The sequence below is a fragment of the Talpa occidentalis genome, unplaced genomic scaffold, assembly GCF_014898055.3.
Source record: "Talpa occidentalis isolate TD23 unplaced genomic scaffold, MPIMG_talOcc4v2.1, whole genome shotgun sequence".
NCBI classification, from domain to species: domain Eukaryota; kingdom Metazoa; phylum Chordata; class Mammalia; order Eulipotyphla; family Talpidae; genus Talpa; species Talpa occidentalis.
Window position 1 is genome coordinate 32432168 of NW_026555331.1, and position 26072 is coordinate 32458239.

A 26072-nucleotide genomic window follows, 5' to 3' on the forward strand; every position below is an offset into this window, starting at 1 on the left:
TTTGTTCTTCCATTTCATCTATTCTGCTTTCATTGCTTTTCCCAGAATTCTTTAGCGCCTCCATTAATTCTTTGATCTCCTGCATTTACTTCCTTCTTTAGGGACTCAATTTCATTCTTCTGATCATTGATTATTTTTCCCTTATCATTGTTTTCCCTTATGACTTCTGTCAGTTTTTTAATCACGGCAATTTTAAATTCTCTTTCTGGAAGGCTCAGAAGTTCTTCCAAGTTACTGTCGTTGCAATCTGGTGGGTGGTTTTCTTTTTGTGGTGTGTCTTTTTTTCTGAGGAGTTGCTGGGTTGCATGTAGTTTTTCTTTTCCCTGCTGCCTGTTTTCTAATTTGCCGTATGCGTGGAGACACTGTGTTGCTGGTACCGGCCGGCAACTTTTTGGTGTGCTCTTTGTGGGGTTCAGAAACTGGCGGTCTAAATGAGTCAAATACTGTTATGCCAGAAGTCTAGTGAGGCAGTGGTACTTTGAGTATATTAATTGTCGCTGTCACAGAATATTTCCTCCTTCTCTGTTTAATTACAAAGGTATGTCTTGAAGTCCCACAAACTTCCCTGGAGGTGGGGCAGCTGGATTGGACTCTGGATTCCAAATCACTGGAAACCCCCTCTGGGCTCCAACTTCCTGCCAGTTGGAACTAGGCTTGTGGGGGCCTTCAGCTCACCTCTGACTGCGCAGGGAACCTTCTCCCTCTGGCTCCACAGGGAGCCTTCTGCCAGTTTCAAGCAGTCTTTACTGAAGAAAGGTCCCTGTTCTAAAATGGCGATGCGGGGATGCACTCCCCTGCATGCCCAGTCTGCCCTGGCGGTGGGTGCCCGCTCCCCCTCTGGGCTAGGACCACTGGCCAGAAGGGGCCTTGCTCGGGCAAACTTCCCTGTTTTAAGGTTTTAAAGTCATACCACCCAATCAAATTCATGCTTACTGGACATTTCCCATGCTGTTTAATTCTGTGTGAAACCATTCCAATAAAAAGCCTGCCCAGAAAAATTTTGCAAGGACATAGCTCAACTTGAGTGAGAGAGAGCCAAATTGAGAAAAAGATGGAGAAAACACATGAGGATCCCATCTCATCTTGAATGAGGATTCTGATGTGAATATGTTACTTTGTTTCAAATTAGTTATCAAGAACATCAGATATTATATTCAGATTTAACTGATTTAGTGTGTTATTATTCCAAACTCATTAAAATTTTATTTATGAAGAATTTTTAATATCACAAATTGTAATATATCAACTAAGGAAACAAATTTTGTGTTATAGTTTGATTTCAACTAAAGGGAAATAAACATTAGTGTATTAACTTCAGTTTTCACTGTTTGATGAGATTCTTTTCTGAAGATTTTTCTGTCATGTATTTTCATTTTAAAAATGGTAAAGTAAAAAACACAGGTAATGGTCTGTGTTAAAATTTTAAAACACAGGGCCTCCCCCGTGGCGCAGCAGTTGAGCACTGGGTTGCGAAGCTGCCTGCAGGTTCTGCAGCACTGGTTCGATCCCCGGCTGCTCCCCAGCCACCGGAGGAGGGTCCCACATGGCGCGCAGACCTCTCCTGCCACCCGCTGCTCCCCTTAGCAGTGTACTTCGGTCCTTCTGCCTGCTCTGCTCCCCGCTCTGGCTCTGGTGAATTCTCTCACCCTCCCGCACTTCTGACTGTACCCAGTGCTTGTATAAATAAATAAATAAACAAATCTTTAAAAAAAATTTTTTTTAAAAAAATTTTTTTAAACACGAAGTATGTTGTGTACTTTTTATGTTTTACATTTTAAAAGGACAGGTTTATTAGGAAAAGGAGAAAGAAAAAGAGAGGCACCTGCATAGTCACAGCCAGGCAGAATTGCCTGTTGTGTACTATTTTGTTTTATTGAAAGTTTGGATTTCCCCATGCCCTGCTCTTAGAGGGACAGCTCCATAAGATGAACAACTCAAAGAGCTTCAACTTTCCTGGTCAATCTGAGGCCCTAGCAGCAGACCACAACTCAATTATGACCGTGAGAGTTCAGTAGCATCAGGAACAGGAAAGAGAGTCTTAAATGTCATGAAAGTCAGCAAATGCCAAAGATCCTGCAAACATTCTTTTGTTTATGTACTAAGTACTAACTACACACTGGAGAGCATAGAAGAATAAGACCTGTCTCAGAGTAAAAGGAACTGATAGTCCTTTGGGTGAGACAGGCACGTAAATCTTGGTGTAAGAAAAAGCTCTATTATGGAGGGTAACCACACATCAGAGAGGATAGAGGCAGACTTGCAGAAGGAGTAATTGCAAATATAAAAGTCCTTGAGCATGAAACTGAATGATTGTAATTTAGGGAATTATTATTTGAGGATGGGCATAGAATATGAAAAAGAGCAAAGACAAATGGAGCAGTGTAGGAGGAGAAAGTGTATCATGGCTGTCCCTGAATGTTATGGTCAGTAGTTTGACTTTTGTCCTGTAGCTGATAGGATGCCATTAAAAGGTTTTAAAGCTGGGGATTATTAGATTTGCATTTTAGAAAGATAGCTCTGGTCTTGCTGTGAGAAGTTTCAATGGTCTAGGGCACAGGTGAAGCTGGCCTGAGCTGGGCAGTGATTATGGAATACTGTGGAGGGGGACAGACTAGAGATAGAGTGAAATATTAACTTAATAGACCCAGGAAGCTATTATTTGTATAGAGTGAGAAGGGGAAAGGGTACTCAGAGGAGACCTAGAATTCTGGTGCTCAGTAGAATAGGAATAGGAATAGAGATCATAGGAGGAGGAGATAATGAGATATAATGTGTTTCCACTTGGGATATGTTTAAAGTTAAGATTTCCTGACATCCTTCCTTCTATCTCTTTCTGCCTTTCCTTCTTTTTCTGCCTTCTTTTTTGGCATTCATTCATTTAATCATTTAATAAACTTATATTGAGCCCTCACTGTAAACTGGACACTCTTACAGTCATTGTCCTGGGTCATTTGTAAACTATGCCAATTTCCATGTCACGTCACTAAGGAGTGATAAAGAGAGAAAAGTCATTTTAACAGCACACTGCTTGGTGTCTGAGCAGGACACAGCTAGTCAGGCATTATGCATAAATTGCTTAACTCCTTTCAAATGGCTTTGCATAATCTATGTTTTTATATAATATCACTAATGGCCACTTTCTTTCTAGGTAGTGCCATTATTTCTGTTATGTTTCTGAAAGAAAATTTGAGAGCCTCAGATCTACTGGGTAAGTAATTTTTTAATTCATCTAATTATAGCACTGCTTGATCAGAAAATAATACTGTCCATAAAAAAAAGATGTTTACAAACTAGGAACAAATTACTGAAATGGAAATAATCTCATTTAGAGGTGACCATTATTCTGTCTTAGAGCTGCCATCTGCTCTTTCATGGGAAATACTTCCATTTTCATTATGCCTACTGCCCATGTTATTGACCACAGCAAATTATTATTTTACAGTATTATTATTAATAATGTTATGAAATTTTTATGAGCATAATAAAATTCAAGAAAACATCTGTGTCAACTAACAGACTATTCCACTTCAAAGGACATATTTGTTAGGTTGTTATGTGAAAGTACTGCATAAAAATGAAAACCACACACAGAAATTAGATGCACCAATTAACTACCTAATTTGTATTAGCTTTTTGTGAAAGTAACACAGAACATAGCTCTTCAAAGTTTTATTTAGAGGTACAGCTATTAGTGGATACTAACAGTAGCCTTCCTGGGTGTAAGCAAGATTCCCGTTGCATAGCAAAGTCATCATATAGTGATAATACCTTCCACTTTGTGTTGGAAATACCATTGGTGAGAAGAATTATAGAGATTCATATTTTCTTCCTTGACAAAATCCTGTCTGACTTGCTGCTGACATATGATAATGAATACAGATACTTTAGGCATTTTAAATAAAGCAGTGTCTACTCGCTTCCAAGGAGATCACATATTTTAAAAATCTGAGCTTTGACTGTGACACCAGCGTCGGTATGTGAGCATTTGTCTTCCCTGATCATGTTTCCCTCAAGCCTCATGTCTTGAGAATGTCTTTACTTTTTCTTTTCCTCCCTGGTTTGATTCTGTTGGTTGAGTTTGTAGTCGACATTGTCAAATTTTGAATGGTTAAAATATTTTTCCAAATGCATTCATATGTGAATTGTTTATCTTCAACTGTTGTATTGTTCGATGCACTTTGAAAAAACATACTAAGGTTGACAGAATCATTTGGGGAAGCTATATGGAATCAGAAATGAAAATGAGCAATGTATGGGTGGTAGAAATTTTAAAAATTAGTTTCTACATTATTTTTCTCATTTAGCATTCTGTTTTTATCTAACATACATCATCTTTTATAATTAATGGTTGATTCATGTTTTAATTAATCTAAAGTGTTTAATGAGGTACTATAGATGGACATAAAGAAAGACTTGTTAGTGATCTTGAATATCAGTGATAAAAAATATAATCAAGACTGAATCCCTGCTTCCAAATAATGCAGTTGATGAAATACATACATAAATAATTCTTATCAAAGCATTAAAATAACAATCTTTAGTTTAGAACAGGGTTTCCCAAGCTGTGCACTACTGATATTTTAGGACATAATTATTTGTTGTAGGAGACTGTCCTGTACATTGATATTTGGTAATATCCCTCCTTGCCTTTACCCACTAAATGCCACTAGCCTCTGCTGTCATAGTGTTACAATAAAAAATGTTTCCAAACATTGCCAAATGTCCCCCAGGGCAAAGTTACCCCCAGTTTAGAATCGCTGGCTTAGAACTAAAGAGAGATTACTATGACTGGGAAGCTCAGAGAGAATTTTTTATAGCATTGGTAACATTTGAATCGGTTTTGGTGGCTGCATGGGACAAGCAATGTAATGGTTATTTCTGTGATCACTCATTCCCAAGAGGTCAAACTAAAAATGTGTCGATAACATAAGGAATGGACACACACACACACACACACACACACACACACCAAAAAATCTCTATTAATTCCTTGATTCTCTGCTAATCACTCTTATTTTAATAATACCTAACATTTATTAAATATGTACTCTTTTGGGGTACTAATATTAAGTGTCCTACATGGATTATGTCATTTAAATGTAGGAATAGCCTGCTTATAGAACTGATACTCAGATTAAATAATTTGCCCAAGGCCATATAAATAGTAAGTGATGGACCAGCATCCTCTTAATAGCAGTTTGATATAGCTCTAGCATAGTGGTTGAAGGTCTCTCTGGCATCAGAGAATTGTGTGACCTTTGTTAATCTCTTTAAGCCTTAATTTTTTCATGTTCAAAATAAAAGTAATATTACCTACCTCAGAGAATTAAGTGAGTTCAGGTATATCCAACTCTCAGAACAAGACCTACCACTTAAAAAGTGTTCAGTAATGTTAGCTATTATTATCATTACTGCCACACGCACCACCCACTATGTACCACCCATCATGCTTTACTGGTTTATCAGCAGAAACCTTGATTACCATATTTATAGGAACTATAGTAATCCAGGTAATATTTCTTACAACTCTAATAGGGTTTGATTTTGATTTTTTGCCTCAATAATTTTTGGTAGGGTTATATCACCAATGTCATATTTGTCTCATATCATCATTAAAAGTGATCAGTTCTTACCTGTGGGATTTAGTCACCTTTTCCACACCCATGCCTCCAACAGCAATTCCATAAGACTATTATTATCTGGGACATAATAATAAAAGTGGGTTCCATGGTATAATGGTTAGCACTCTGGACTCTGAGACATAATAATCCACTTCATACTTAAAGAAAGACATTATCCCCACCTCACTCATAATGTGTTGTCACATATATTTTTCTCTGGGCCTATATTGTTGTTGCCTTGATAAAATCTGGCTCTTTCTGTTACAAGCTAAAAATGCATTTTTTTTTCATTAGAGACAAAAACTAAACAGAGAAAAGAGGAGTTAGTGGAATTTTTTTTTTAAAGATTAGCATGTAAGCATGCTAAAAATTAAATTGTCAAAATGTGCAAAAGAAAATCATTTATTTTTCCCTGCTTCAAGCAAATGAAAGTTTGTTTTTCATGATGGAACAAATGAAGATTTGGGGGCCATGTGGAAACAAGCTGAACTAATTTATTGCCAAATGTTGCTCTTTGGCTATGAAGCTTTCACCACTAGCCTCAAAAAATGACCTCACAAAAGCTATGTCTGAAAGGAATCGCCAACTATTATTACCTCAATGACAAGCTCTGAACTGTGCTCTGATTCTTAGTGGATTAATAATTTTAAATAACTTTAATAATGATTTTTCCTTTAAAAAATATCGATTCTCTCTCCTTCAATAAGCCAAAAACTATAGTATTTCCCTTCCCACTTCTTCCTTAGTCATCAAAAGTACTGAATCTAATAGTCTGTGAAATCCTACTTGATTTAGGTCCAGATAGTGTCATCATAGAAATAAAAATGACAGTCAATTCATCAGCACTCCAGAGACCAGTAACTTAATTACTTCAAGTCACCTATAAATGGTTTCCTCAGATAGAATTTCAAGAAATTTTAATAGTGAGATGAAAACCAAGTCCTTCCTTCCTTCTTCCACACCAGAGGTTGGCTTGGTTTGTGGCAAGTATCTAGAATACCAATCTAGCCAAACAAATTATTATTTCTGGTTGGAGGACAGATTGACTATTTTGGTTTCAAAGTTGACTCAAGAATGGGAAACTTTCTGTTGTTCAAGACTATTTGGCTAGATTACATTACTGAGATTCCCATCCAGGGCTCCTTTAAGATTTAGCTGCCATAAGCCTGAGGAATCTGGAGATACTGTACAGAGAGTAAGTCATCCCAAATGTTTTGGCATTAAGGAGTCCAATTTATCCTGTGTGTATTAATACCAGTGTCCCTAAAAATCAATAGTGGACTCCCACTGATCAGAGGATATATTGCAGGGACCGAAAGAATGAGACAGCAATCTTGGTTAGAGTCAGGTTAGCTCAATATTAAGATAGAACAAAACCCACCAAACTTTTAAGGTTATCCAAATTTAGGTCAGACCATATTTCAGAATCTAGAAACTAGGCAGTTAACACTGGTTGACATTTAGTCAGGAACTAGGGACAAAATTCAAGAGTTTTTCAGGTTTTAGTTAAGGGAAAGGGTGGTCTGGGAAACCAGATGTCAGATGAGGAAGAATTGTGCAAGTAGATATTACAGGGTGTTCAGAAGGGGGGAAATCTTTATCCTTGTGGGACCTTATGGCTGGAAAATAATTAAGTTGACATAAAACAGATTAACAGGAGAAAAAGACAAATTTAATTTCATGCACATGGAGCTGCCATATGAATATGGAATCTGATGTAAACAGAGCAACATGCTTAAATATTTTCTAGACAAATTCTTGAAATTTTTGGTTTGGACAGTAATTTATAAAGTAAGCTAAGTGGAGCTTATTTACTCAGGAGAAACAAGCCCATAAAACTTTGTAATGCTGTCTCCTTCTAGGAGAGCATCATTCACATAGCAGATTCATTTCCTGCTTGTAGGAGACATGGGATATCATTTTTCCATCTTCTGTTTCTCAAGAAACCTTAATCCAAAATAGTAACTATGCCACTTTGGCACTTCTTGGGGCAGCCTGCCCTGGACTCCAGCAATTCCCTTCTCTGAAACTTCCCTGAAAGTTTCATCTATTAAAAACAGTTGGTAAATTGTTCCATGTCATTGACTCAGTCCCTTAGTCCAGAGAATAGGGCAGTTCAATCAAGCAGTTGTTTCCAGTTTCAGGAGACAGCGTAGCAGGTGGACTTTCAGTGTTAGGCCTATGTGTTACAAACAAGCAGGTATTTAATGGGAGGAACTTCTATGGAAAAAAAAATGGTTAATAATTTAATAATTAGAGTAGATTGTAAACCCAATCTGAGTGTTAAGGGAACCCAGTTGAAGATTTTTAGATGTTGGGTTTAAAGCACCTTTTATAGTTTGAATGTTTCTGAGAATGTCACTCGATGTTCTGGTAAACTTTCTGAATGACTTATACAACAGGCATAACAGTTGTCCACACATGAGTTGTGTCTTTTGGGAAGTTTCTGTTGTCAGAAAAGGGTAATTTTAGTGTTCAATGATTTCTAGTCAAAAGGATGGGAGAAAAACTGGAAACATTAATTTGGATAGTCATACCTAGATACTGGAGGAAGCTAGTATAATTCAGAATCTAGTCCAGTTTAGGAATATTAAGACAATGGCACTAGTTAATTTCTATAGAGGTATATTATTGAAACAATTTTTTTCATTTTTATGAAAGAAAACCATAGCCTCTTTTCAATAAATTTATATTTATATAAATGCATAAGGAATAGTGATTAACTCTATGGGGTTTTTTTAGCTGTTATTTATATAAAAGCATAAGGAATAATGATTAACTATGGAATCTCAGATTGAGTTCTTAAAAGCTTCTCAAAACTCAGAAGCCATGCATGATCTTATCATCAGACTTTGTCTATAATACCAATAAATTTGGTTAATTCTCTTTTGTAGAGGTTCCCAAAATATTTTGAGGTTCCTGAGCTTGCCAAGAAGTGACCTTCCTTAGTCACCTGGTAAGATTGCTAGAAACCAGCAGCTTTCCCAAGGGGCTTTGTTGGCTCCATAGGTCAATCATAATTCCTTAAAGCTGTTTGATCATCCTCAAATATGATGTTCTAGTCAGTCTTAGTAATATATCTATGTTTCCGGTTGTGTCTTATTGTAAGAGGAACAGCTATTTACTTAACTTCTACAAATAACTACATTGTCATGAAAACAAGAAAACTAAGTTTCCAAATTCTGGAGGAGTCAGGAGAAGTTAAGTGTTTTATCTTTGCTTCCAAAGTTATAGTTTATCAAATTGTTGCTAGCTTAAGGGATTTAAAGTGGGGGAGTCTTAAAAGAGTTATATGAAATTAAAGACTTTCAAGACAGTTACTTCTAATTAAACAGAACCTATGACTGCCATCCTAAATGGAGCCAGAGGATATTCCTTCCATAAAGGATTAAACAGGCAGAAATTGTGTCTCTAAAAACTGAGATCTGTAGCTTTTAACAAAGTTGGGAATACTGCAAATAACTGATTACAATCTTTAGTCTTAAGAATTTTAGTGAATTCTGTAAGGGCTATTGGGTAATTCTGCTACTCTCCAAAAATTAGACTGGTTTAATTTTTCACTGGAATCTTGCATGAAACACAGTTGTCCTGCAAGTTATTTAAATCTCAAAGTAAAATGTTTTGGCGTAACTTTTTACTGTTAAGCTGTTACATGTGATAAAGATAGCACATCTGCTAGCCCATGCTTATGAGTACATATGTATATATGTATTTCATGCAAAAGTTAACCTCTAAACATGATGAAAATATTCTTTAAGATAAAGTAAATAAACCTGAAAATAAGATACTATGATCACTTTACAGCAAAAACAAACCACTGCTGAGAAGATATTAAGTAAATGCATGCCAAAAAACAAAGATCTAGCTTTTCCATTACCATGAATTTATTGAAATAATTTTTATTGCAGTAATATGACATGATAGCTTGAGTTTCAGGCGCGCATCATTATAAATCAGCAGCTATATAGAGACTAAGTTCACCAGAAAAGCCCAAATCTGTGCTTGCTTTGGCTGCACATATACTAAAATTGCAACAATTCAAAGATTAATACAGCCCCTACACAAGGATGCCATGCATTCACGGAACATTCCATAGCAAAAGAAGAAAAACACACACAGAAAAATAAAGTCCAAATCTGTCCTTCACTATAAAATTGACCCCCTTTCCTGCCAGGACCCATTAATTTGGTTTTATAGATTAAAAATTTGTTACCATGTGTCAGTTAAGCCACACGGTATCGGTCTTTCTTCATCTATGAATACACTTTAGGTCCATCGATGTTGTACAAATGGCAGGATTTTAGCTTTTTTGTGGCCGAGTAGTATTCCACTGTGCGTGTGCCTTCACGCAGCTCCCTGGCGGGGCGAGCAGATGTGCTGTCTCCGTCGCTGCTCCACACTGTCCACCCACTTCCCACGGCCGTGGAGCATGTCTCCTTGGAGCCCGCGCTCGGGTAGTCTGTGCTGGTGTCTGGGAAACACTCTAGCTTCACCGTTAGGCTGGACAGAAACAGCGTCCATCTCTGTGCCCTGTTACCATTTTCTAAATAGGAATCTCTCCTGTCCACTGTGCCTGTGCCTGTCCAGGCCTCCCCTGCGTCCCGACAGCTTCGAGGATAGTTTCTAGCCTTTTCTTCAGAGTCTGTATTGACCATCAGAGGCCAGGCGGGTTTCCCTTCGCTCCCTGCCTGCATCGCCACCCTCCTGTAACCACGTCCCTCCACCTGCTCCTGGGCTCCTGGTTCCCTCCCTCACATGCCCTGCTGCCCCTCCTCGACCCTGTGCCTCCCCTCCTGTCACCTCTCCCTCCTCTCCTTCCCCCTCCTCTTCTAACTCCCTCACCCCCTTCCCTCCTCACCCTCCTTCCCTTGCCCGTTCCCCACCCCTCCAACTCCCTCCCCCATCCTTACCCTCCCTCTACTCCCACTCCCTTCCCGTGAGCTCCTCCCACACCTCTCCCTCTCCTCCCCTGTCTCCTTTCTTCCCTCCCCTCCTCTCTTCCCTCCCTTTAACTCCCTCTCCCCCTCTTGCCCCTCCCTCTTCCACCCTTCTCTCTCTTCCCCCCCCTCCCATGCCTTCCTCTCTTCCCTCCCTCCCCTCTTTCTCTTCCTGTCCCCTCTCTTCCTCTCCCCCTTCCACCCTCCTCCCCTCATCCCTCCCTCCCCCTTACCTCCTTCCACCGCCCTCCAACTCTATCCCTCCAACTACTTATCTCCACTCTTCCTGCTCCCTCCCTTCCATCCTCCCCTCCTGCTCTTCCTCCCTACCTCTTACCTCCTCCCTCCCCCTCCCCTCCCTCTACCTAGGGCACCGCCCTCTTCTAACACCCTCTTCCTCCCCTCACTTCCTCTCCTCCTTTTCCTCCCTCCACCCCCCTCCCTCCGCTCTTCACTCTGCCCCTGTGAAAATGGGTGCTCCGATGCATTTTCATGCCCATATGCATGTGTCCCGATCTCCAACTCTGAAAAGCCCAGGATTCATCTGGAACAACAACAACAAAAAAATCAGAATTTATGCTCTGCCTCATCCATCTCTTACCTGCCTTTATCCCCTTTAAAGGTCATGCTGTCAGGTGCCTGTCTGGTGCTATCCCTGGGGTGGATTGATGGAGCATTTTAACAAGGAGTGCTGGTCAGCACGTTTTTTAAAGCAATGCTGTAGGTAATGTTCTCATTAACAAAAAGGCTACCCCTTTTCATTGCTGTCTGTCTTTTCAATATTTAAAGGTACGACATTGGCATTTGCAGGAACATATCTATTGGTGAACTTTGCTCCAAATATAACTCAGGACATCTCCGCAAGAACAGTGCAGTATTACTTCGTTGGCTGGCAGTTCCTGGTCTATGTGGTAAGAACTCTACCCCTCAAGCTACGTTACCTAGACCACTGGTACATGCAGATATTAGAGAATGAACATAATGTCGCCATTGGCATCTTATTAAAATGTCAAAGTAATACCTAAAGACACATTTTAGTGCATTTAATTCAAGATAGATATATATATAGATATATTCCCATCAAGAATGTACTCATTGCAATCAGTGCAACAGGTTGTCCAGAGAAGGAATGTGTAAAAAGAGAGTGGAATGAGCTGATACAGAAATTTGAAGCTACTGCTTGGGATAGCTTATTTGATACAAAGAATAGGATTGCAATGGTTGGTACCTTGTTATAGAAGTCAATTTGGATTGGATAAGAATATTTTAGGAAGTGCAGGTAATAAGAGGAAAACTGGGATCATCTGGATGAACATTTAACCAAGAACTAGATTGGTAACATAGATGTGAATTCCATAAAAGGAATCAAAACACACACTCATTTATCTTCAGAATTAGAAATGACCTCTAAAAGCGGTCTAGTCCAAGCTTCTGCCATTAAGACAGGGAAAATAATGTGATCCTATTTCATACACTTATTAGGACACTGGCATTTGTTGGTGAACTTTGCACTAAGTGCAATCCTGGCCATTACAACAGGAAGGAACTGTGCAGTGTTACTTTATTGTCAGGCGGTCCTAGTCCATGTGACAAGAAATCTGTATCTCTTATCTTTGATATATAATTCTGACCACTAAAACACAAATATTTGTACTTTTTTCTATTTATGGTCTCCCAGCCTTCTCCTTTCTCTTACTTTACAAAGATACTTAAGTCATCTGATGAAAAAACTGTCTGACGTCCCTTCTTCCACTCACCACAAAAATTTTATTTCCCTCCACTTTCTAAGCTTTTAGTTTTACCCTGCCCTCTTTATAGTCTAGTAGGGCTATGGGACATCGAGGTCCCCCAAATGAAATTGCTGTTTGTAGTCTTGATTCTTCTTTACTATTGTGCAGCATTTACTCATAGCCCATCAACTTATCAATTTATTTCCTAAAATGAATAACATTATCTTATTTTAAAAGGTAAAACTTACAGTTCCACAAGAAATACTCTGAAGTTAATTGCATTTTGCCATTTTCTGAAGTCAACACTTAAATTCACCCATTCCTATAGTCACTTATTCATTCAACTTACAGTACAACCAGAGAATAGAGAATTCCTGTAGCTGGTATTTTATAGTCCTGAGAGAAATTCATATTCCTATAAAGTAATAAAAGTATATTTTAAGGTAAATGTCATAAAAATGTAAATAATTCTAGATATTTATAAGATAGCATAAAAAACTTTTAATAAAGTCACATTTGAATAACACTATTGGCATTATACTCTCTGGGGAATAGATCTGTATAGTTTGTGATTTAATCCATTATATGACTATCTCTAAAGACTAGACTTTATCAATCTAGATCTTGAGCTGAAATTTGGTTTTAAATCTGTTAAACATCTAAGTAATATTTCCTTTTTTCTGCAAATCATGACTGCAAAGATCATAATTACAGTAATTATATTATTCTTTGAAGTACCATTCATCCAACTGTTTTTTATATTACACCAAGTATAAATAGCACTTGAATTGTCTTTCAGAACTGATCAAATAACTAATAAAATGAATAAAAATATTTAAAAGTCTAAAGTTTTACATTTCTAAAAACAGGTGTGTTGGGGAAGGGGAGATTATGGAAATATATTGCAGACTAGCTGATAGCATCTTCTTGTCTCAAGCATTGACCTCTACCAGATGAGGGAAAGCTTACAGGAAGTGCAGCCTCCCAGAAACAGGACCCAGGAGTCTGTCCTCTGATTTTGTTTGGGGATTTGAGGAGCCTATATCAGCCAGGCAGTCGAGAGAAAAGTGCCTTTGCTTACCCACTAAACAGCCTTTCCTAACCTCTATTTTTTTTTTATAAATTTTATTGTTATATTCCCCATACAATTGCAGCCCCCCCATTCTGACCCCAATCCCTCCCCTCCCGCCCCCGCCCCCCTAAAAGTGTCTCTGGTTCATAGTTTTTTGTTGATTTTGATTTTCACTTTCTTATAGTTATTCATTTTTCTGGTCCCTTATTTAAGTTTTCTAGATTCCTGCTATGAGTGAGACGATGGGCAGGCCCACCTGGTGCTTGCCGAAAAGCAAAAGAGAGTGAGATTCGGAGGTCAAACTAGCTTGGTGTGATGCTGTGTCACATAGCCCCTTGAGAAAAATACATCACCTCTGTTAACATGTTAAAAGCTAGATATCCTCTAGGAAACAGACATACCTAGTTGTGTTAATCCTTCAGGCCCAGGCTTATTTGAGCATGGGTCCTTTTCTCCAAGGACCTTTTGTGGAGCAATGCCTATTAAAAGGGTCTGCAGAGCCCCCGGGAGGAAATGTGTCCCTACGCCTCAATTACTTCATGTTCTTTGGCAGGCTTAATTATAGCTATTTGCCCAAATTTTCCTACAGACTGCTCAAATTGAAATCTTTTTCTGAACTTAGACTCCATCACAAAACAATCTGCATGGTGCTCATTTTCTCTCCACTAGACCAGAAATTAAATCAGCAGAAGCAGGGGCCCAGCCTGTCGCCTGGTGTCAATGTCTACTGAAAGCTGATTATTAAGTCAGCATTCTGACAAAGCTGCTTAAAACCCATCATCAGGTGTTAAAAACCTGAAGGGACAAAATGATGGGGTTTTTTTGGTAAAATCTCAGTATCTGTTGCATGAGTTTCATTTGCTTTGCTTCTGAAAGTAAATAGCACTTGCAGGTCTGCACTAGGGCGGGCTTCTGCAGAAGCAGTAACCAACACTCAGGCTGAGCCCTTTGCTCAGCTCCTTATACATCTACCCTGTACCTGCACAGCAGCCCAAAGTGTCTGGCACTGTTATCCTCTGCATCAGCGGTAGGGAGGGACCACGGCCACATATCAATAAATACTAAATGGCACAGCTAGACTTCAAAACCAGGCAGTTTGCCTCTAGGGGTGCACACTCCAATTCATTTCACTACATATCTTCTCCATGCAGAAATAATAACAGACCACCGAGGATTTAATCTTTGTCTGAATAACCTTTGCAGAGCTCATTTCTTCTGAACAAGGAAGTCTTAGAGGCTACATTTTCCAAAAATAACTTGATGAGAAGAGGATATTAATCTGGGGTCAGGCTTTGGTACTAGAAATGGGACATCCAGTGGTGAAATTTTGACTAAATCTTTTGTCACATCTTGTGGAGGGGCAGCAACCTTTTTTTTTAACCTTTAATGACAGAGTGATGAATGTCTTTAAATTTATTTAGAGAAACAGTCCAGAAAACCTGGAATCAGGAAGCTCAGAAAAGTCATCCTGAAGATTCTGTTCTCTAGAAAGCACTCTTTTGGTGCATCAGGTACCAAAACCTGAGCTAGTTTCCTATTCCATCACAAATCATCATGAACTTAATGGCTTAAAACAACACACATTTATTCTCTTCCAGTTTTGAAGGTCAGAAATCCAACATTGGTCTCATTGGACTAAAATCAAGGTATTGGCAGGGCTGGGTTCCTTTGTGTGCCTCTGGGGGAGAATTTGTTTCCTAGCTTTCTCCAACTTCTAGAGGCCGCCAGCATTCCTCAGCTCAGGTCGTTCTCAAGTTACATCTCTCTCTGACCACAGCTGGGAAGGCTCTCAGCTTTAAAGAGCTGTGTGGTAACACTGGACCCTCTTGGATAATTCAGGTTGGGAGAGCCTCCCCCTCTCAAGGTCCATAATCGTTGCCATATCTGCAAAGTCCCTTTGCCATAGAAAGCAGCTTAGGCACAAACTCCAGAGATTAGAATGTCGGCATCTTTGGGGAACCATTATCCTGCCCACCAGCGCTGCATCACTTAACACCTCTGAGCTCTGGTGTCTTCATCTATAAAATGGGGATAATAATATACCTACCCGCTTAGGTTGCAAGAATTCAGCGAATTTATTCAAGCAAAGCATGTGGTGAGCAGACATCCAGTAGGTATTATTTCTGGCCTCTGAGATAACAATCAGCACCGAAGCCTCTTCCTGAGTCACAGCAACCTGTAGAAATCACAGCTTCTTTAAAATTGACATTTTCAGCAAGGGAAAATGATATTAGACCAAAATTAACATTTATCATGCTACTTGAATATCTTATTCCTGGGAACTCCATGACCACCCATCACAAGAAGAACCCAGTGTAACAACTACAGCCATTCCAGGAATAATGGGAAGTCATGCTTTATTTATCTGAAGTCACAGAGATAGAATCTGGGGGAAAAATCATGTGATTTTTAGAACTTTTAACTCCCCTCATTCCCAACCCCCCCCCCCACCAAATGAGCAAGCAAATGTGCTATGTGTTAGTATAAGAAAAACTTTCATCTGCCCAGTGACCATGAATACTGTGGTTTAGAATACTGCTGTGAGTTTTTTGCAATTATATGACATCAGAAAATGAAGCCTGTGGGCCTCCCCGGTGGCGCAGTGGTTGAGCGTGGGTTGTGAAGCTGCCCGCAGCCTCTGCAGCGCCAGTTCGCTCCCCGGCTGCTCCCCGGCCACTGGAGGAGGGTCCCACATGGCGCGCAGACCTCTCCTGCCGCCCGCTGCTCCCCTCAGCAGTGTACTTCAGTCCTTCTGCCTGCTCTGCTCCCCGCTCTGGCTCTGGTGAATTCTCTCACCCTCCCGCGCTTCTGACTGTACCCAGTGTTTATATAAATAAATAAACCTTTTAAAAAATGAAGCCTGTGGTGGAGGGGAGACCAAGCCAAGAGGGACATTGGTTGGGACCCCCAATTTTGATTGCAGCTTTCAGGAAGGCAAAGAGGTAGGAGTTTAATTGCTCTTATAGCATGACTCAATCAAATTAAAGGCTGGTCAGTTAGTCCTAGAAGGCAAAGTTAAAATAATTGGCTTAATTTCCCAGGAAAAGAAGGCTAAGGGATTAGTTAATCTTCTATATTAGATGAAAGGTTTTTAAATGAGGAAAATGTGATCCTGCTGTTTTTCATGCCCACAGAGGATTAAAAAGAGCAACAACTGGGGCCTCCCCAGTGGCGCAGCGGTTGAGCGTGGGTTGCGAAGCTGCCTGTGGCCTCTGCAGCACCGGTTCGATCCCCGGCTGCTCCCCGGCCACCAGAGGAGGGTCCCACATGGCACGCAGACCTCTCCTGCCGCCCGCTGCTCCCCTCAGCAGTGTACTTCGGTCCCTCTGCCTGCTCTGCTCCCCGCTCTGACTCTGGTGAATTCTCTCACCCTCCCGCGCTTCTGACTGTACCCACTGCATGTATAAACAAACAAATAAATAAATAAATAAAAATGCATGCCTCTTTAAATTAAAAAAATAAAAATAAAATTGAGAACTCAAACTTACACTAGAGTTTTCTTAAGTGTAGGAAAATTTTATAGGCATTCAGTCAATTCATATTTTGAACAATTGGTTTATTAGACATCAGGTCTGTTTTTTTAAGAAAGCTCAGATAAATTTGAAATATCATTTCCTCATCAATTCCATATATAGAGTGGATGATTAGTGGATAATTGTGTCACTGGAGATAGAACAGGACAGATAAATTACATTTCCTCATAATGCTGATGCCCTGGCTTGGGAGACGCACACTAAGTACACGAACAGGAAGTACACTGGGGGATGCCAAAACCCTCTACAGTAGCCACCTGAAGTCGGGATTGTGATCAAATAACTGGAGGCTGTTAGAACCAAGTGGTCAGGGAAGACCTCCGGGGGAGGTGATGTTGCAGCTATAAGCTGAGTAGGAGCCATTGGGCAAAGATCAGGGAAAGAGCATTCCAGGCCCACCAAGTAGTCAGTGCAGAGATTCAAAAGCAGGAATAAGCCAAGAACAGCAAAGAACCAGAGCATGAAGGACATGGTACAGAATTTGTGGCTGGCAAAGGGTGGCATATCCAGGAGTGCACAAGAAGTCAGAGAAAACTAAAGTTTGATAATCCTAGAGGGAGTTTGGACTTTATTCCTAATGGGATAGGAAGTTACAGGCAGTATAAGCAAAGGAATGACTAGATCTTATTTATATTTTCACAACATGTATCATCCTGGATGAATCTCACAAACATAATGCATAGTGGAAAAAAGCAAACAAGTGAAAGCAAGTATGATTTCACTTGTGTAGAGTCCAGACATAAGCAAAACTAAATAAGATGTCATTTGAGGATGCAAAGAAATGTGATGAACTCTAAGTGTAAACACACTCAGGATAATTATACATAGGAAACAATAGACTCAGCCTTCCAGACCCAGTGCTCTAACACCACCTACCTGCCAATGACACCCATAGTAAACACAAAATTCAGTGCACTGTTTCCTGAGGAATTCATAGGGGGAGGGGCACCCAAGGGACTTCAAAGGTATTGATGGATTCTGTTTCTCAGGTTGGCTAAAGGGCACATAAATACTTGTTATATTATAAATAACATATATGTATATCATATGGTTGAAATATTTCATTGTCCAAACTGTTAATTCCTCTGGTTGCTAAATGGTTGGGTTATAAAATCAGATGAATTAGAAGCGATTGTAAAAGTGGGTAATGGGAAGTGAGGTAAAGGGACATTTTCAGTTTGTACAGTGGGGAGTATGGGAATGTCATTTACTGAGCAGTGAAGGCCTCAAGAGGAACAGGTTGTGAAGACAAGGAATCAAGAGATAGGTGTTGCCCATATCCATATGCTATGGCTATTACACGTGTGTGTGGAAATGTTTAGTATAGTATAGGTGGGTATATGAGCCTGGAGTTGCAGGGAGGTAGTACTGGAGATGTAGAGTTGGGTGTCATTGGCATGTAGGTGATGTTAGCGCACCTGGTCTAGAAGGTCGAGTCTCCTTATATTGTCTCCTAAATGTATAATTATCCTTAGGATTTCCAGTCACCCACAACACTTGCAAAATCCAAAAGAGAAGTATAATTTATACTTTTTTTTTCACTTTTAGATTTTGGAAATAGTAATTTTCTGCATTCTCCTATACTTTCTTAAAAGAAAAGGAATGAAGCATATTGCAATTCTGCTAACCCTGGTGGCACTTCTAGGTAAGGATACATTTAGTTTTCTAATTCTCTGCTCTAGCCATGCGAAGTCATAAAAGAGATTTGAAGGAAAATACTAAGCATTCTATTATTTTCTCACTGTTTCCATTTTTCACCTCTCATCTCTGGCAATTTGAGGATTTTCATTCTCAGAAAGTAATTGAAAATATTAAAAGAGAAACAAATGAATGACCCCTGTTGAAACTTTCGTAGCAGGAGAGTTAGTAATCAAGACCTATCCTGCTTACATTAAAAAAAAAAAAAAAACTGTAACATATGGCTAATGTAAGTAAGTAGTACAATTTTCCTTAAATACATGTCTTCAATTTATTGTTTACTCACCCATTTACATTTCATTCCAGAGACACCTTGAAAGACTTGACAATTGATGTTTAGATAAACCCAATATATGTTTATAAAATTTAATCTATACCTTCACCCACACACACACCCCACATAGACTCACACATATCAACTCTAATCTTCACTAATCATTTGGGAAATTCCCTTTTAAAATTTTTATTGGTGCGTCTTTCAGGGAAAGAGGAAGGAGAGGGATCAGAGGGAGGGAGGAGCACAGGAGACTGAGGTGATGGTGCATCAGTGAAGGAAATTCTATGGGGACTACACCTGGGGGGTGGGGGAAGCAAACATTGCTTAAAAATAGACAATGATATAAATATATATTTAAAATAAATTTTAAAAAGATATGTCTTTAACAACAGTATCACCTGTATGTCACCTGAATACTGTAGATTATACTATCAGGGCAGGCTGCAGCCCCCTGCCAGTGAGCTGCTGGAGTTTTCATTTCATTAACTAGCTTTCTACTTGTATCCAATTAGTGTTTGTGATAGTTACTTACAGATACAGATTTACTTTATATCTTATTCAGGTATGTTGCCATTCCCAAGAACAGAAAAGAAACTTTATATTTGTTACCTTCCCAACTACAGGTACCAAGAACAAAGGCAAACAACTGAGAGAAAATGTGCATTGCATAGGAAAACACTGAAAATAAAGAGAACTTTATCATTTAAGATCATACCTATCATTTGTGATCATATATGTAAATGAGGTCAATTTACCTAATTTAAAAAATTAGAGAAAAATTCCCAGATTGATGTTGAAACGGATTCTCAAATCAGATCCAACCAGTAGGCACTGGCTCTGCTACCTAAGTCTGGTGAGCTCCTCCTCCAGCCACAGCATGATTTGACTAAATACTAATGGAGTTGGGAGATCCAGGACTTCTCTACAGGTACCTGGACCAGAACACTTTGTGACTGGCCCTTGCTGGTTATGAAATATTTTGACTTCATACTTATATTTCATCTAAAACAAGGTACACAGATTGAAAGTGAAAGAAAGCAGAAGGGCATGCTGTTACTCTCCAAGTCAAAATCAAGAGAGAAACAGTCAGTGCCAGAAAAAGGCATCATTTATCCAGATTAAAACAGAGCACAGTCCCTAGAACATCATGCTTAATATGCAATGGAAAACCCTGCAGAAAAATTTTAAACTACCTCAGCAGTTATATAAGAGGACTAGGAGACTTCCCTTAACTCATGGAAGAAAAGTAGACCCAAAAAATGTGTAAAAATAGGGCCTCCCTGGTGGTGCAAGGGTTAAGAAGCAACCTATGAAGCTATCCGCAGCCACTGCAGCATGAGTTCAATGCCCAGCCGGCCAGGGAGCAACCCACATGGTGCAGCAGACCTCTCCTGACTCGCCCACTGCTCCTCTCAGCAGTGTATTTCAGTCAATCTGCCTGTTCTGTTCCCAACTCTGTCGCTGGTGAATCCTCTTACTACCCCTCCCCCCCCCCCACTGACCTGTACCCCAGCTCTTGTATGCATAAATAAATAAATCTTTTTAAAAATGTGTAAAAATAGAGGAACTGAATTTTGGAACTGGGCTTAATTTTGATCTGGCAGTTCTAATAATGAACTCTAAATCTTAGAAAGCAGAATACACTTTCCTTCAGCGTAATATTTTAAAAAGCTAATCATATAATCGCCACACCAAAAAAAAAAAAAATCCTTGTAAAGTTCCAGGAAGTTGAACAGACTATATTCTTAGATCACAGCAAAATAAAGACAGAAAATGATAACAAAAATATAAAGCAGTGAAACTACCACCTGGCAATGTTAACACTACTCAGACTGCTACTGCACCAAAAGTAGAAACCAAGATTTTTAATTTTTTAAATTTTTGGACAATATATGATTTCTCCCCTCGTGTACGGTCACTGCAGTTCTCTCACCACCATAGCACCCACAGCCCATCACCGTAGTCCCTTGTGCTGCTCCCCACAGCTGCACTCAACCCTTCCCACCTCCTCCCCTCATTGATGCCTCAGAGCTAGGATCAGCTTTCAAGGTTTGTCTTTGACCCTTAGAAACCAAGATTTTAGTGCAGCATATATTTAAAAATTTTTTATGAAGACACTTAATATTAAGCCTATACTTTATGACTAGTGCTATAATCAGAAAGATATTCATTGCTTCAAATGAAAGTAAATTAAACACTCAACTCAAGAAGTTAGGAGAAACTGAAATGAAGCTGAGTTAAGCAGAAAGGAGCCATTAGCAAAGATAAAAGCAAAAATTTGGGGCCTCCCTGGTGGCACAGGGCTTAAAGACAGCACTATCAAGCCATCACCAGCCACCCGAGCACACGCAGCACTAGTTTGATCCCCAGCCGGCCAGGGAGCAACCCACATGGCCACATGGCGCAGCAGAGCTCTCCTGCCTCCCCTGCTGCTGCCCTCAGCAGTATATTTCAGTAGATCTGCCTGTTCTGCTCCCCACTCTGGTGAATTCTCCCACCCCCTACCCACTTCTGGCTTACACCCCAGTTCTTGTATGCATAAATAAATAAATCTTTTTTAAAAAAAGATAAAAGCAAAAATTAATGAACTAAAAAGCAGAAAAGCAGTAAGTTGATAAAATAAACCGAGGAATAAGTTTGTAAAAGATAACTAGCAAATCAGATTCTCCATTAAAAAAAAAAAAGGAAAATATCTCAAAATTAAATATAATGAAAATAAATACAAAACCTGGAATAAGTTATTTTTAAAGGATGATAACTATGGAGGAAATTGAGGATTTTTTAAAAAAGCTTCAACCTAAGCAAAAGAGAGTTTAAAATTAATGCCTTTAAATAAGGAACAAATTATTTTCATGTTGTTCAAACTATTTGAGGACATAAAAACTTTCTCCTCCCCCCCCCCACATAATCAGTGTAAATATTGATTCCAAATCTGAAAAAAGATAGCACAAGGAACTAATTTCACACTGAATATTGGAACAAAAGCCACCAGATACCAGAGTCATATATAAAGATTTATGTTCAAAGATGTTCATCACAGTCTCATTTTTAATAGCAAAAAAAGTCTATACAATCTAAATAGCCAAGAATAAGAAATTGCAGAAATAAATTACACTTTCATACAAAGGCATACTTTTTAATCCATTTTTTATGCTAAATGGCATAAAAAATACTGGCAATGGACAATAGGTTTCTAAGTAGTATGTGCTGTGTGCTGTGTGATATTCATACTTTGATAGGAAAATAACTAAAAAGAAATATTCCCAGATGTTAAAAATGATTTAGGGAGGAGTGTTGAGATTATGGGTGATTTCACTTTTCTTTCTAGGTGTTTCTGCATTTTCCAAATTTCTGAAATGAATGTATATGCTTTTATAGTTTAAAAAATAGTTTAAAAGTATTCATAATCCTAGCGCTTGGAGTTAACAGCATTATAATTTTGTATTTCCAGTCCTCATCAGCCACACACCCCCCCCAAAACACAAAAGGCCTTGGAGTACTGGACAACAGCCTATAAATAACTTGTAGTCACAATAAATAGTGATTAATCAGTTAGTCATTGTTTATGCCTTGAAAATATACAAATTAATTACAGCAATTGATAGTTTGTTTAACTGTTTCATAAGGAATTCTGGCTTTGTTTTGTGTTTCAGTGAAGTTAAACATCACATAGTGGCTGTGGTGACCTGCAAGGGCTTTGCCATTTTGAGTTTCTGAGGCCATTGCACAGTGTGTTCAACTCCTCATTAATGGTCCTTTGGGAACCTGGCTGTTGAGACCACAAGACCATAACCACGTGGTGCTCTAATTCCAGACAAATTCTTTAGAAAGGAATTAATGTTCCTCAAAAGCTAACCTTACACACTTCCACCCTCAAGTGTCACACATCTTCACAAATATTAAAATTTCCTGGATTAACTGAAATATAACTGTTGGCATAATGTCAGAAATAAATGAAAGCATCGAGTCAGTAGACATTGTTAGGTGGAGAGGGGCCTGACTGTCAGGGCCTCTGTTTTGACTGGGGATGTGATTTTAGAATTTATCACCTGGGCTCTTCTGTTAATTATGACTTTGAACAGAAAGAAAATGTTTAATCTGGCCTTAGTACTCTTCGAGTTAAAGTGAATTTTCAGCTTTTAGAAAGGGAAATTATGAAGATTTTTCCTCGTTGCCATCACCTGCTATTTTAAACATACTCTTTATATATAAAATGCCTTTTCAAAAGCTAAAAGGAATAAAACCCAGATATATTATGACCAGGTAGATCAGCAGCAACAAAGGTAGTATTCTTCATGTTGCCTTTGACTTAAAATAATTTTTACTTAAAATCAAATAATTATAACTTTCTGTGGGTTTCAGCTAAGTTATGGAATCATATGCCACTGTAATATCAGGGAACCAAAGATTAAAAAAAAAAAAAAAGCCCACTCTCTTCTTCCTACAGGAACACAGTGTTTCCAGAAAATGTATCATGGCTTTCATATTGGTATAACCACACCAAGTCACTTTTTCTTCATAACTGTTTGGAACCTATGAAAAAATTGTTCTCATAAGGGATAGGTTCCTCTTTAGCACAGAAAATAGATATTGCTTATGTCAAAATTAGATATATCATTGACTCTAAGAAATGAAAACTCAGTTCTGGCCCTTCTTCTAATTAGTGTGTCTGTCAAAAAAATGTTTTTAATGAAACTCCTAGGCATTTACCAATAAAGGACTCACACAGACTTAGTCTGACTCTTAGCAACTCATCAAGAGAGTTGCTTTTCACCTTCCAGGCTTCTCATCTCTGTGGCTGGGAAATTTTTTCAGTATAGTTTAATAGTTATTTTCCCACTGCTGTCACATGGACAATCTGACTTTTCTTAAATCCTCCCTTCATTGTTCTCTCCTTTCCCATCTACGGGTAATTATAACCTCCCCGGCATCCTTTCAACAGTTCGGGCTGGAAAATAAGCATCTTGCTCCAAAGATAAAAAGCACCCAGTCACAGAGCAGATCTTTAGCTGATTTGAGCAAATTTAAAGTCCAGCTCAGCTTGAGCAACGGGGCTACTGCTTGGCGAGTGTCACATCCAACCTGCTCACAGCAGTTTTCATTCCCAAGGCATGTTTGGGGTATTTGCTACTCTGCCACATACACGGAAGGTATTTATTTGTAATTCTGACTCAAATATGTATTTTATTTGTATTTTTTTTTCTTTTTCAGCCTCATTGACTGTTATTTCAGTAAAAGCCATCTCAGGCATGATCACTTTTTCTGTGACGGATAAAATGCAACTAACCTATCCCATCTTCTATATCATGTTTATCATCATGGTAGCATCTTGTGTTTTCCAAGTCAAGTAAGTTAGCTTCTGCATACTCACTGATCTTTCAACATTCCTGCGCTTCTCTGAACATTAATCTTTATTGGCTTCAGATGATCATTAAAATTAGTTGCGACTGATTTCTAAGGGTGAAGGGTCTACAGCTTATCCTCAGCCAACATGCCTGGCTTGATCCTTCGCATCCAATAATAAGTTTTTACTAAGCATTGCCTTCACATCTTGTGAGTTCTAAAGTACAGCCATAATCCAACTAAGTGCACTCTGATACTTTCCTGATGCTCTTCTGCTTGTAATTAATAGCCATCGTACACAGGTTGTCATTAGCAATAAATCAAAGGGGCAGGTCCACATCCAGGATTTCATTCTAAATATAGGAAATACATGAACCCTTCACCTTCATTTCTTAGCTCGTGCTCATTAATTGCCCGGAGATGGACAGAACCAGACGTTTTTGGCCCTGAGGGAAATCTTTTTCCCAGAGCTTTGCATCTTTGGCTAGAATTTTCTTTGTACCCATGGGACTGCGGCAGGATTGCTTTATGTTTCTCTTGGGGCCTAATATTGGTGACATGGAACATTTAAAATTTCTGCTCTTCTCTCCCCCCACCTCCATCTGCTCCGATCACTTCCCCTTCATTTCACATTGTGATTATGCCTTTGCCTGCTGGGCTCTTGAGTCAACCAGAAAGTTTTCTGTTTACCCTACAATGCTTTGCAAAAGCAGCATCCCACTGCCAGCAAGGAAATCAGAGTCCCAACCCAGGAAGAGAGGGCTTCCTTACATTCAGTGCCAGCGGTAAAGTCTAATTGGGATAGAGGATATAGGGTTGGATAGAGGCCTTGTTAGATGAAATGTGGATTTCCCAGAGAAACTCCATGTTTTGTCACTGTTTTGTTTGTCATTTTCTTACAAAACTGAACGTGTTTCTTATACTTGAAGCTTTTTTATGTTGTTTCCTTTCTCTTTCTCCTTCTGAATTAATCAGCACTTTTGGAATTTAGTGATTACCCTCATTATCTTCATATTATGCTTGATGAATTCACAAGGCGGATACAATTGAATGCAAACAGCATTCCTATCACCCTGCTTTAGTTCCTGCATCTTTCACACTGTAGAACTGTGGTTCTCAGCCCTGGCTACCCTTTGAAATTACCCAAAGAGGCTTGTGCATATATGTATACATTCACATATCTACCTGCATGTGTACATATAGGCGAGCATGTTTGTATGCATGCACATGTATGTGCATGCATGTGCTAGTGTGCATGCACACGTGCATGCCTGTAAATACATGCAAGGGCACACCGGGCTTTACCCACACACACAAAAATTTTAAATGCTCTAGTCAGAACCTAAACATTAGTGCTTTTTTAAAGCACCCAGGTGATATCAATGCAATGCACAGCTTTAGGAAAAGGTCTAGTCCCCAACTGGGCAGAACAGCATAGTTATGGGAACCCGAATCACTTTGGTGGCCAAAGTGAGAGGCTGAGCTCCCACATGTGCTCTGCAGCTGGAGCCCTGAGCATTGTTTCTGAAACATTACACATTCCTTTACTTCTCCATCTTCTTTCTTGGCACGTGGCATGTCAATGGATAGCTACACTATTCCCCAGATATGATATTTAACAGATTCTAGGGTCTATCCTAATGAATCAGCCCCAGTGTGATACTGGTCCAGCAGCTTGAATCGCTTCCAACTCAAACTTCTGTGGCCTCGGAATATGATTAATTGCTTTTCATTGTTACTGTTGTTGGTTTAAACAGACCATAAAACCTGACATCTGATCTCATACATCAGATGCATATAAGCTGTGACTGCTGATTGGAAATGCCCTTTTACTGCACTTCCTTCCCCTTTGTAGTTGGAG

The 26072-nt window shown here is 39.2% G+C and overlaps 1 protein-coding gene across 2 annotated transcripts in view; it reads left to right on the top strand.

Moving 5' to 3' along the window:
• The window catches only part of NIPAL2 (NIPA like domain containing 2), an 83978-nt gene that overhangs the window by 50000 nt on the left and 7906 nt on the right, over window positions 1-26072 (top strand). For both annotated transcript variants that reach the window (XM_037503549.2, XM_054692088.1), the window contains exons 4-7: window positions 3149-3208; window positions 11348-11469; window positions 18442-18538; window positions 24080-24215. In XM_037503549.2, the coding sequence (XP_037359446.1) occupies window positions 3149-3208; window positions 11348-11469; window positions 18442-18538; window positions 24080-24215 (415 nt within the window). The remainder of the gene's footprint in view (window positions 1-3148; window positions 3209-11347; window positions 11470-18441; window positions 18539-24079; window positions 24216-26072) is intronic.